The 13,240-nt window shown below is 45.4% G+C and overlaps 1 protein-coding gene across 4 annotated transcripts in view; it reads right to left on the minus strand.

Moving 5' to 3' along the window:
• b4galnt1b (beta-1,4-N-acetyl-galactosaminyl transferase 1b) overlaps positions 1 to 13,240 on the minus strand; it is a 99,928-nt gene that overhangs the window by 10,310 nt on the left and 76,378 nt on the right. For all 4 annotated transcript variants that reach the window (XM_068024703.1, XM_068024704.1, XM_068024700.1 and 1 more), the window contains 2 exons: positions 11,826 to 12,013; positions 7,002 to 7,142 (listed from right to left, as the gene is read on the minus strand). In XM_068024703.1, the coding sequence (XP_067880804.1) occupies positions 7,002 to 7,142; positions 11,826 to 12,013 (329 nt within the window). The remainder of the gene's footprint in view (positions 1 to 7,001; positions 7,143 to 11,825; positions 12,014 to 13,240) is intronic.

Raw genomic sequence — 13,240 nt, forward strand, 5'->3', positions numbered from 1 at the left:
CTGATCTTCCACATCAACTCCACTTTCCTGCCCTATCCCATGATTCCCTTAGAGTCCAAAAATCTATCAATCTCAGTCTTGAATATATTCAAGAATAAGCATCCACAGGCCTCTGGGATAGAAAATTCCAAAGATTCTCAACCATCTGAGTGAAGAAATTGCTCCCCCTCTTAGTCGTAGATGGCTGACCCCTTATTCTGAGACCGTGAACCCTGGTTCTAGACTTTCCATGCAGGGGACCATCCTCCCAGCATCTACCCTGTCCAGACTTCTAAGAATGTTATATATTTTAGTGAGATCACCTCTCATTCTAAACTCCAGAGAGTATAGATCCAATCTACTCTATCTCTCTTCATGGGACAACCTCTCTCATCCCAGCAATTAGTCTGATGAACCTTTGTTGCACACTCTCTCAGGCAAGTATATCCTCTCTTAGATAAGGAAACCAAAACTGTGCACAGTACTCCAGGTGGTGTCTCACCAAACCCCTATACAATTGCAGCAAGACCTCTTCACACATACTCCAATCTCTTTGTCCTTTTACCTTCCTAATTGTTTGCTGTACCTGCATGTTAACATGCAGTGATTCATGTACAAGGACACCCAAATCTCTCAGAATACCAACATTTTGCAGTCTCTTGTCCTTTAATCCAAGAAGTGGGGAGCAGGGAAAATAAAAACAAACAATCTGATAGCAACTTTTAGAAATACAAGCAGTAAATATACAAATAAGAGTTTTAGCAGAATGGATGGTGTTCGCCAATCCTGATAGATTCTTTGAGAAGGTGACAGATATGGTGAAGGGAACATGCACCCAAGGACTTTCTGTATGTTAAGGATTCTTTGGCCTCCTTATCTCGAGAGACAATGGGTAAGCGCCTGGAGGTGGTCAGTGGTTTGTGAAGCAGCGCCTGGAGTGGCTACAAAGGCCAATTCTAGAGTGACAGGCTCTTCCACAGGTGCTGCAGAAAAATTTGTTTGTCGGGGCTGTTACACAGTTGGCTCTCTCCTTGCGCTTTTGTCTTTTCTCCTGCCAACTGCTAAGTCTCTTCGACTCGCCACACTTTAGCCCCGCCTTTATGACTGCCCGCCAGCTCTGGCGAACGCTGGCAACTGACTCCCATGACTTGTGATCAATGTCACAGGATTTCATGTCGCGTTTGCAGACGTCTTTAAAGTGGAGACATGGACGGCCGGTGGGTCTGATACCAGTGGTGAGCTCGCTGTACAATGTGTCTTTGGGGATCCTGCCATCTTCCATGCGGCTCACATGGCCAAGCCATCTCAAGTGCTGCTGACTCAGTAGCGTGTATAAGCTGGGGATGTTGGCCGCCTCGAGGACTTCTGTGTTGGAGATACGGTCCTGCCACCTGATGCCAAGTATTCTCCGGAGGCAGCGAAGATGGAATGAATTGAGACGTCGCTCTTGGCTGACATAGTATTAGGATAGTATTAGACTAAAAGAAGAGACTTACAATGTTACAAAAATTAGTAGCAAGTCTGAGGATTGGGAGTGTTTTAGAAACCAGCAAAGGGCCACCATAAAGTTGATAAAAAGAGAAAAAACAGAATGAGAGTAAACTAGCCAGCAATATAAAAACAGATTTTAAGAGCTTTTACAAGTACGTAAAAAGGAAGAGAGTAGCTAAAGTAGACGTTGGTCCTTAGAGGCAGAGACAGGAGAAATCATCATGGGGAATGAGGAAATGGCAGAGGCATTGAAAAAATATTTTGTGTCTGTCTTCACAGTAGAAGACACAAGTTCCATACCAGAAATAGGCAGTAACCTAGGGTCTAAAAAAAAAAAGAGTGAAGAAATTAAGTATATTGATAACAGCCGAGAAAAAGTATTGGAGAAACTTAAGGGACTAAAATCTGACAACTCCCTGGGACCTGATGGCCTCCATCCTAGGGTTCTAAAAGAGATAGCTGCAGAGATAGTGGATGCACTGGCTATGATTTTCCATAATTCCTTAGATTCAGGAATGGTCCCATCAGATTGGAAGTTGGCAAATGTTACACTGCTTTTCAAGAAAGGAGGTAGAGAGAAAAAGGGGAACTACAGGCCAGTTAGCCGATCAGTCGTTGGGAAGATGCTGGAAACTATTATTCAAGAAGTCTCAACATTGCACTTGGAAAAGCATAGTATGATTAGAACAAGTCAACATGGTTTTACTAAAAGGGAAATCCTGTTTGACAAATTTATTTTTTGAGGATGTAACAAGTAGGGTAGATAAAGGGAGACCAGTAAATGTAGTATACTTGGATTTTCAAAAGGCATTCGATAAGGTGCCACATAAAAGATGAATAGGCAAAATAAGGGCTCATGGTGTTGGGGGTAATATATTAGCGTGCATAAGTGGGGCACTTTCAAGTTGGCAGGCAATGAATAATGAGGTGCAGCAAGGATCAGTGCTGGGACCTCAGCTATTTTTACAATCAATATTAATAACTTAGATGAAGAGACAGAGAGTAATGTATTTAAGTTTGCTGATGATACAAAGCTCGGTGGAAAGGTAAGCTGCGGGGAGGATGCACAGAGGCTGCAAAGAGACAGACAGGTTAAATGAGGGGGCAACAAGATGGCAGATGGAGTATAATGTGGGGAAGTGTGAAGTTGTTCACTTTGGTCGTAAAAATAGAAAAGTAGAATTTTTTTTTTAAAAAGGTGTGAAACTGGTAAGTGTTGATGTTCAAAGAGACTTAGGGGTGCTCGTACAAGAAACACACAAAGTTAACATGCAGGTGTAGCAGGCTGTTTGGAAGGCAAATGGCATTTTGGCCTTTATTACAAGGGGATTGGAGTACAGGAATAAAGAAGTCTTACTAAAATTGTACAGGGCTTTGGTGAGACAGCACCTGGAATACTGTGTGCAGTTTTGGTTTCCACATTTAAGAAAGGATATACTTGCACTGGAGGCGGTGCAGTGAATTTTACTAAATTGGTCCCTGGGGTGAGGGGGTTGTCCTATGATGAGAGGCTGAGTAAATTGGGCCTATATTCTCTGGAGTTCAGAAGAATGAGAGGCGATCTAATTGAGACATACAAGATTCTGAAAGGGCTTGATAGGGTAGAAGCTGAGAGATTGTTCCCACTGGTCAGGGAATCTAGAACATGGGGACACAGTCTCAGGATAAGGGGCCAATTATTCAGGACTGAGATGAGGATAAATTATTACACTCAAAAGGTTGTGAATCTTTGGAATTCTCTACCCCAGTGGGTTGTGGATGCTCCATCATTGAATATATTTAAGGGTGGGATAGATGGATTTTTGGTCTTGCAGGGAATCAAGGGATATGGGGAGTGGGCAAGAAAGTGGAATTGAAGCCCAAGATCAGCCATGATTGTATTGAATAAGGCTCGATGGGCCATATGGTCTAGTCACAGAGTCAGTCAGAGTTATACAGCACAGAAAAAGGCCCTTCAGCCCATCGTGTCTGTGCCGGCCATCAAGCACCTAACTATTCTAGTCCCATTTTCCAGCACATGGCCCGTAGCCTTGTATGCTATGGCGTTTCAAGTGCTCATCTAAATACTTCTTAAGTATTGAGGGTTCCTGCCTCTACCACTCCTGCTCCTAATTCTAGTGTGTTCTTGTGAGGTAGCCGGGGCCAGACGACCAGCGGGGAGCCCAAAGTTCTGCTTCAAGGATGCTTGCAAGCATGATATGAAGGCCCTAAATGTTGATTATCGCACCTGGGAGTCACTAGCTGGTGAAAGAGGGAAATGGCGACACATCCACATTTAATGGCAAATAATATAAAATGTAAAAGGCAAGATGTAATGGTATCACTATAAAATCTTCTCAAGGGCAATTAGGGATGGGCAATAAATGCTGCCCTAGCCAGCGACGCCCACATCCCATGAATGAATAAAAAAAAAATCCTGTGGACTGGTGTGCACTACCACGATGACCAGTTGCTACAGCAGCTTGGCAACAGGCGCCAACGTCAAAAACAACAACTCACAGCGTCACTTGGCAGCTTCATTTGCAGCACTTGTGGCAGAACCTGCCTCTCAAGGATTGGCCTTCACAGCCATCAGCAAAGGTGCACCAAGAGAAGACACCCCACCCAAATGGATTGTTTGCTGCACGTCCATCATCTTTCATAGATAGAAGGACGCCAACCAGGACAGAGAGCAGAAGAAACATTTTTAAACAGGATTGCAGGCTGTGAATTCACAACCTGAGTCAGTGATTGAAGCAGAAACCATGTCAACATTTAAGAGTAGGTTAGCTAGCTTGTTGAAGGAAATGGGAATGGGAAAAGGGTGGGTACAGGGGATTAGGACTACTGCTTGTGTGGAACATAAACACCATACGGACTGGTTAAGCTGAATGTCCTATTCCTATGTTTTCACTTCTAATTGGTGAGGATGTGAGAAACAGCCTTTTTGGTGAATGAGACCTTCAAGGTAATACAATCTTCTTTCATAGAGAGAGTGGAAGGTGGCTGTGTAACTGAGTAAGGGTGTTTATATGGAGGCTGGAGAAGCAAGGAGGACTGAAAAATTGGAGGAGGGAGATGTGGTAGTGTGAGCTCAGATATAGGTTAAAGTGTCAAGGACGAGAAGTCACGAAGCAAAGATTGAGTGAGGGCAGAAGGGAAGATATTTTTGTAATGATTTTGAAGGTGAGCTGGGAAGGACAGTTGAGAGTGAGGCGTTCAAATGTGGATGAGTATGGGGACAGAGGAAGACAAGATCTGGGTGGGCGCCACACTGCACCTATGGTAGTGTGGGCAGGGGACATGGTGGAAAGTGTAGCCTAGCAGGGTGGCTTTGAAGAGAGGAAAGGAGACATTATTGGCGAGCCAGATCATGGCCAGCAAGGGTGTTACTGATAGGAGACGTTTTATAGGGGTAAAGAAAAGGGAGTGGGCAGCTGGAGACCTGCTGGGGTGGGGGCAGGAGGGCCAGAAGCACCAACGGGATCGAGAAAAGAGTGGGAGGTTAACCTCTGAGGACCACAGCACCTGGAGAGAGGTAGAAGGGAAGCTGGCTTTCTTCAGAGATACTCAAGGGTGAATCTAGTGATCTTGTGCTTCTAGTGGAGAGCCACATTCAAAAGGGACTGCAGGTTGGAAAATCAGCCGAGTGCTGTATTCCTACCACTGATTGTTTCAACCTTCACTTCTATCTCCACACTGGGAGCTCACTGAATTGATCCCTCAGTATCCAGCAGAAAGGAAGCTGTTTAATTGCAGCCCAGAGCTTTGAAATGGTCCAGAAAGCTTGGGCCGTGACTTTAAACTGTCCCTGTTAAGTGTGAGGACCATGTGACGTGGCCACTCATACACATTGGAACCAAGCCATGGTGATCTCCGGAGAGTTGGGAAGCATGAGAACACGAGCAAGCAGACAGAGAGTTGGGAACGCTGTGTAAAAGGCAAATGGTTGTCATGTATGCTAGCTTTTGGCTTCCAATACTGGATTCAATGAGGAAAATGTAGGTAAGGTGATGATATTCCAAATAAGCTTTAATAATATATTAAAATATAAAGTGACCCAAGGTGGCAGATCAAAGCAGTGCTACACAGAACTTTATTGTATTCTTGTGATAGGATTCTGCCTAGCTTGTCAAATTGGTATTTTAACCCCATCCACTGGATGACTGCACCCATTCCACAAGATGTAACAATAGATATCTGTAACCTGACAGTTTTCTCTGATGGTGCATTGGTTGAGTGTACGCCCCTGTGTGGTACTAAACCATGCAGATTAGGAAGGTTTCATATTGACTCCCTGATCTGTTCTGAGCTAAGTGACCTCAGCTGGGGCAGCAGAATATATTTGGCAGTGGAGTATATATTATATTTTGGCCTTAGTGGTGCCAGGCTACAGAGGGCAGCGATGAACTCACATTTACAATCCTCAGCGACCCACTGACTCCTGCCATCCAGCGTCCAGTTCCGTGGCGGAGGGACCTGGAAGATCGGAGCGGCCTGCCACGGAGCCCGACACTGGGAACGCCAGGCCTGATCTTCCCTGTGGCGGGGAAGCTCCGGGCTGGCCCCTCCGCCGCTCTGCAATGGGACCCACCTAGAATATCTGCATACATTACCATGTGTCCTGTCACAATCCAACCAGCAGTTACTGATCTTCAGGTGGACGTGCGGCACTTAGGCGCCTTCAGTTTCCTGTCCTAGAAAAGCTGGAACCTCCGAGGCAGAAGTCCTCGGAGCCAGTGAAGGCCAGTAAGACCTGTGTTGCTCTCCTCCATGTTTTTTTGCAAAACTGAGTTAAATGTCCAGAAGGGAGGGAGGGGGTCACAACTCTGCATCAATGTTGTTGGTGGTGGTGGGGATTCCGGAACCCTTGTTTCGTGAATCACGTTGCGTGATTGGTCTGGGGGAGGGGGTATCAGGGGTCAACTCTGCATGTTGTGCACAGGGGACTGGGGTGGGAGGGGGCGGGGTAGGGTCCAGGAATTTATCGATTCAACATTCTGCACGGCTGGCAGCCTTTTGCAAATGGCGCCAGCTCCTGCTCCCACATCAGGTGGCACCGTTCACGACGCCGCCGAGGCCTCCCCCAGCACGTGATGGTTGGGGGGGGGGTTGGTGGACAGCCACTGCCCTGCACATTATACTGAGCAGCCGGCCTGAAGATCGCGGAGGCACGCGGCCCACCATTTTGTGCGCCCACCGCCACTCCCGGTGCCGCAAAAAAAATCCAGTCCAGTGTGTGTGGATGCCAGGTGAGGGCAGGATTGAGTTTAGCAGCAACCACCTCCCATGGTCAAATAACCTCACTGTCAAGTTTTGCACATGGGGCAAGAAATGGGGGGGGGGGGCACCAGTGACAAGACTAAGATTGGAACTTCACCATGTGCAGAATTGTGGATTTGTAACTGGCGCTGTTTTGAAAGCAGAAGTCTACCAAGTGGTAGCAGAATAGGGTTACATGATCCCATACAAAGTTATTTTACTATCAATGAAAACATTGAGCGTCAAGCTTTCTTTGCTATTCAATACTGTTGTCAGTGCAGCCATCTTACCAAATCCAGGGTTGTTTTCTCTAAAATATTCACCAATTTTTCCACCTTGGTGTTTGCAGTAAAAATGAAATCATCATCGACCCAGAGCAGATATTTCGTTGTGACTTGGGAAATAGCCAAGTTCCGCCCTGCAAACCAACCCTAAAGAAATCATAAATCTATTAGGTCTCAACAAACTCATACCGCATAGAAATAAGATGTTCACTGCTTTCCTTCTGTGAACATCCGCCTTCATGAAAATGTCAGTAACAGTTTTGAATTCCGTTTTTCCCCTCACTCATTTTGAATGGCTTTGTAATTGGTAACAAAGCTTGCCTGGTGGGAGCTGAGGGACATATTTTGTACAGGGGCAGTTTGGTTAATTTGATAGGCTTGCCAATCCTTAGTCAGATTGGTCTAAAAGCAAAACTTATTTTGGCACATTTATCTCTTAAATTTCAATTTAGTTCTGGCTGATTCAGTCATGATGATCAGAAATCTCCTGATGTTGACAACCCAGCTATGATGGTTGGTGGCTACCGTTGGAACTAGAGTGTAGAAGATTATTAAGGTGATTGGGGTGGAAAATGATACACAAGGAGTAAGGTCACTCTCCTGGCAGGGCCAAATATGAGCACAGTCTCCGTGTCCTGTAAGATCTGCTGGAGATAAGAAACTCATGAGGCCAAAATTTTATGTTGGGTGGGAAGTCCCGCCTAATGGAGCCACCAGCCAATCAGCAGGCCAGCAGCTTAGTCCCAGCAGCACCACTGGGAGCGGTGGCCACTGCTGGGACTACACTCAGCCACTTCAGCAAGAGGAAGGACGGCTCTGCGACCAAGGTACCTTTTGGGGTCTTGCCGGGGACAATTGTCTGGGCCCCGGGGTGGCAAGAGGGGTCGGTTGGGAAGTGGGGGGGGAGCATTGTGCGGTGAGGCAGTTGGAGCTTCAGGGGCGGCCCTCCATGGGGCACAGGGTGCCCGATCAGGAGGGGCCCCCCTCCCAGCCCGCAAGAAGGCCGCCATGTTTTACCTGGCAGTGTTGTTGGGACCTTTGCCGTCCTACCACCGTAGGTAAAATACCAGCGGTGGCGGGAGGAAGCCCTTAAGTGGCAGTTAATTGGACACTTAAGGGCCTTGATTGGCCTGGGGCAGGCGGGCCGTTTCTCGCCGCTGCCGCCCTGCGTAAAATTGCTGTGGGAGCTGGAAGATATCAGGGAACAGCTCCCCCCCACTGTCTCCCACTCTATTTTATGACCCCCTTGCCACAAGCCCGTTAGTTGAGGGGGCCGTAAAATTCCAGCTTCATTCTCTCACTTGTTCTCAACATTTAATACTAAACGGAGAAAGAATCCTCGAGCCCAGAAATTGATTAAACTGAAAGACCAATAAATGAGGACACATACATAACCGCGTAATGATCTCAAAGTGTTAACTGCAACAACAACTTGCATTTACATGGCACTGTTTAGTGTCGTAAAGCATCCCAAGGCACCTCATAGGGGCGATCATCATGCAAAATCTGACAGTGAGGCACACAAGTAGATATTAGGACTGGTGACCAAAAGCTTGGTTAAAGAACTAGATTTTAAGGAGTATCTTAAAGGAGGAGAGAGGTAGAAAGGCAGAGAGGTTTAGGGAGGAATTGCAGAGGTTAGGGCCTGGGCAGCTGAAGGCATGGCCGCTGATGGTGGAGCGATGAAAATCAGGGACGTACTAGAGGCCACAGTTGGAGGGATTCTGTGGCAGTAAAGCAGTAAATCACATTACAGGCTCAGTTCTTCTTTAAAAGATTGCTTCATTTTGATTTCTTGGAAAAGGCCGTTTTATTTTAATTTGCTACTGTTTTGTACAAAGTGGGACTCTGACTGTGATGAACACTTGAGAGAGAAAATGTTTATACGAGCTTAGCATTTGCTGATGGGGTTTCTGTCCTTGAAATAATCTTACATCTCCCCAGAGCAGAACCAAGCAGCATCTTGAGAAACTGCCAACAAGACTATTTAGCTTTTAATTAGCCTCAGGAATTTAATTAAAATTTAATTGACCACCCACATAATAGGCTTGTTAACAAAATTGAAGCCTACTGGATAAAAAGGGCAGCCGCATGGATACACAATTGGCCAAGAGATAGAAAACAAAGAGCTGCAGTGAACGGCTGTTTTTCAGACTGGAGGGAGGTATAAGTGATGTTCCCCAAGGTTCAGTATTCGGACTGTTGCTATTTTTGACATGCGTTAGTGGCTTGGACTTGAGGGTACAGTGCACAATTTTGAAATCTGCAGATCTCACGAAACTTGGAAGTTTAATAAGCAGTGAGGAAGATAATGATAGACTTCAGTATTGCTGAAAGCGGAGACATTGTCAAAGCTTTTCGTCTTGCACTCATTAGAACAATTCGCAAGAATACCAAGGGAAAGCAACAAATTTATACTGTATGAGAAGAGAGTGCTGATTGGTTGGCAAGTGGACTGATTGGTAGAGGCATTGCCATGGAGAATGCACCAGTTTATGGTGACTGACAGTTAACTGCCAAGCTTTGTTTGAAATTTAAACCAGGCGGCTTGACTCTGATTGGTCAAGGCATTGCCCTGAGGAATGAACCAGCGAATGGCTGTCACTTATTTTGTTTAGCTGAAACAGGCGCAATGTGTGTACATGTTCTTTCTGTCTGCAAAGAACAGGGCCCTGTGTATTAACATATGTAGCTTCCAATATGTGCAAATACGCCACACTGCGAGCCCTACTGACAATCTTAAATTGGTTATCAGGGTAATTCTTAGCACACTGAGGATTATTTAGAAAATGCTGTCCAATCGCGGAATCAAATCTAATGTTGGACACAGTGTTTTGAGTTTTGCAAGCATGGACTGGTTGGGTACGGCTTGTACCTTGTGAACAGCGGAAGGGACATGTTGCATACGAACCGCCAGTCTTTGGGATGTACGGCCTATATACCTAGCATCACACTGGCATTGAAATTCATATATCACATTACTCATTTGCCCGATAGGCAGAATGTCTTTTTGGCTTGATGGCAGCATCCTGTTAGCGGTGAACACCACACGTGTTGCTACTGCATAGTAGCAGCATGAAACAGCTAGCTTCACCTGTTGCTCAAATTTTTGGGATACATTACCCTTCCAGGGTAATCTGAGGTAGACTGGGCACTTTTCAGGTCCAAAAATGACAGCCTTAGGCCCATTCATAAGTTTGCGGGATATACAGCGAGAAATGATCTGATCAAGGTAGCCATTGTCATGCAGGATGTCTTTGATTTGCCCTATTTTAGCATCAAGCTTGCACGGTGAGCAAATGGCTCGGGCCCTATTTACAAGGTTAATAAAGTATATGGGATCCTGAGCTTTATAAATAGAGGCAGAGAGTACAAAAGCCAGGTAGTTGTGCTAAACCTACATAAAACACTAGTTCAGCCCCAACTGAAATACTGTGTTTAATTCTCAGCACTACACTTTAGGAAGGATGTGAAGGCTTTGGTTAGGATATGGAAAAGATTTAATAGAGGGATTTTATTTGTGCGGATAGACTGGAGACACTGGGGTTGTTCTCCGTCGAGCAGAGAAGGCCAAGAGGAGATTTGATTGAGGTGTTCAAAATCATGAAAGGTTTAGATAGAGGAAATAAAAGAAAACGGTTTCCAATGGCTGAAGGGCCAACAACCAGGGGATGCAGATTTATGGTTTTTGGTCAGTGAATCAGAGGCAACATGAGGAAAAACCTTTTTATGTAACGAGTGGTTAGGATTTGGAATGCTGGAGGATCCAGAACAATGTAATTAACAGGTTGGTTTATGGATGGATATTCTCATAACTGCCAACCTTGGGCTTGGAGGTTCTTCCTATTCTGTTGGTATTGGATTTGGGCCTGAAATTTCATGAAGATTCTACCGGTATCACATTGTAATTCAGCAGAAGAACTGTGGCACTCCATCCCTTCACCCATCCATCCCCACCAGCGGGAAAACAGTGGAAACTCTGTTGTACCTCGTCTCTTTTCTTCCCGGAGTTTCCCGTCTTCCTTGTGAGGGACAGATCTAGCACCCATTCCTCACAAAGAAAATGATCAAATGAGACAAGGATGCAGAGCCGGGGGAAAGGATTCCTTACACTGCGAGTTTCTGCTTCTTAGGCTCGATTGGGGCCCTACGAGAGCAGATGTTGGACCCACCAGTAGGGTCAAGGCAGGACAACTGATGAGATGTATTTTTTTTTAATTTCTTGGACAGATAGCCCCTCTTACCAAGGTCACCAAAAAGACCATGGATGGGATCAAAGGGGTCTGGACAACCCTTCCCCTCCAGAAGTAGGCACATGCCAGAGTTTCCAGCTACCAAAGATGCACCTGCCTGTCCCATGGTAATATTCAGCTTCCTCCTTTAACTATTTTTACTCACCTACATTTTTTCTTACAATCCGCCCCATCTAGGATCCTTCTCCCTCCCATGCATCATTTCTCAACGCAAGATGTCAGGGAGGGAATCACCACCCACAACTCTGGAACTGACCATCAGTAGGTCAATGGGACTTAGCCTCTGGTGTGTGTCTCCCTTCTGTAGGGACACAGAGATCAGGGAACTCAACCCATGGGGAACGGCAAGCACAAAAGCCATGGCTTGTGTTCTCTGTGCTATAGGTTGCTATTACCTCAATGTGTCACACTGCAGAGTCTATATAGACCCATTACTCTCCATTTTTCTTCAAGAACAGAACAGATACCAAATGCTTCCCAAGTTACTCACTATCTCCCTCTGTTACCACATGTTGTATGCACACATCTACCGATGTTTGGTTCTTTCCTCATTTAGAAAAGAGAAACCATACTACACCTTCCCAAATGGCATGAAGTATTGTTCAATGAATTCTCCTTCAATCTTTTGTGGTTTGTCACTGTCATCTGCGATTACAATGGTGACATTGGGATAATACTTCCTAACGCTCGATATCAGCTCCCTCAGCTTGTCGTATCTTAGAAACGTTTTGGTTGCTATAGTCACCAACGCACTGAAGTTATATCCTAAAACACAGAGAACAGTTTGTAGCCACCTGTCCATTGACTTATTTATACATATTGCACTCTTTTCATCAAAGGGGAGTAAATACTACTGATCTGCCCCATAATACGGAACATAAGAACAGGAGGCCTGTCCTGCCATTCAGTGAGATCATGGCTGCTCTGTACCATGATCCTGTTAAAGGAGATATCTGTACAATTACTGGTGTCTCTCTGTTCAGTCCAAAATTAGGCAGGGCACAGGAGAGGGGTGGGTCTTAGGCATGGAGTTAATTCATCAGTACTTTTTTTTTCCAGCTTTTGTCCTGAAATCTCTTTTTTCCTATGTGTTGATTGAGGTGTTCTGAAAATGTCTCTTAAAGAGGAATTCACACTTACAATTATTCAGTGATAAATTCTCAGGTTTCATGTGACATTACCCAGCTGACAATGGGCAGACCAGATCAGCCATTGCTGCAGACTACACCAACAATCTGGCCTTTGTTTGCCCTCGACCTCCATTATGCACTTCCCTAGATGGGACAAGTGCGATTGAGAATTCACAGTATAGAAAATCTGCATCCCTCAACTTCCAGTCTCAGCATTTCCCAATTGGATTTGCAAGTGTGCCAGCTTAGCTCGGTTGGTAGCATTCCTGTCTCTACTTGAGCACAACATCTAGGCAGATACTCTCCCAGTGCAGTATTGAGGGAGTGCTGCACTTTCAGAAGTACACCCTTTCGGATGAGAGATTAAACAGAGACCCTGACTGCCCTCTCAGATGGATGTAAAAAGATCCCATGGCACTATTTTCAAGAAGAGCAGGGGAGTTCTCCCCGGTGTCCTGGCCAATATTTATCCCTCAATCAACATGACAATAGCAGATTATCTGGTCATTTTCACATTGCTGTTTGAGGGAGCTTGCTGTGTGCAAATTGGCTGCTGTATTTCCTACATTACAACAGTGATTACACTTCAAAAAGTACTTGACTGGCTGTAAAACACTTTGGAACATCCCAAGATCACAAAAGTCTTTCTTTCTAGGTTAAGCCCCATAGCCACTGTGAGAGATGCAGTCCGTCCGTTAAACTGCCTGTTCAAGTTGACATTAAGGCTTTAACGAGAAGGTTGTAGGGTTGGTATCCTTGAAGGATGGAATCAAAGGTAATAATCCGGAGGAAGTAAATGTGACACATCAGACATCATAAAATCTCAACATATTTAGATGGAGGAGTTGATGACTTGCTTCCA

The sequence above is a fragment of the Heterodontus francisci genome, chromosome X (assembly GCF_036365525.1).
Source record: "Heterodontus francisci isolate sHetFra1 chromosome X, sHetFra1.hap1, whole genome shotgun sequence".
Lineage (NCBI taxonomy): Eukaryota > Metazoa > Chordata > Chondrichthyes > Heterodontiformes > Heterodontidae > Heterodontus > Heterodontus francisci.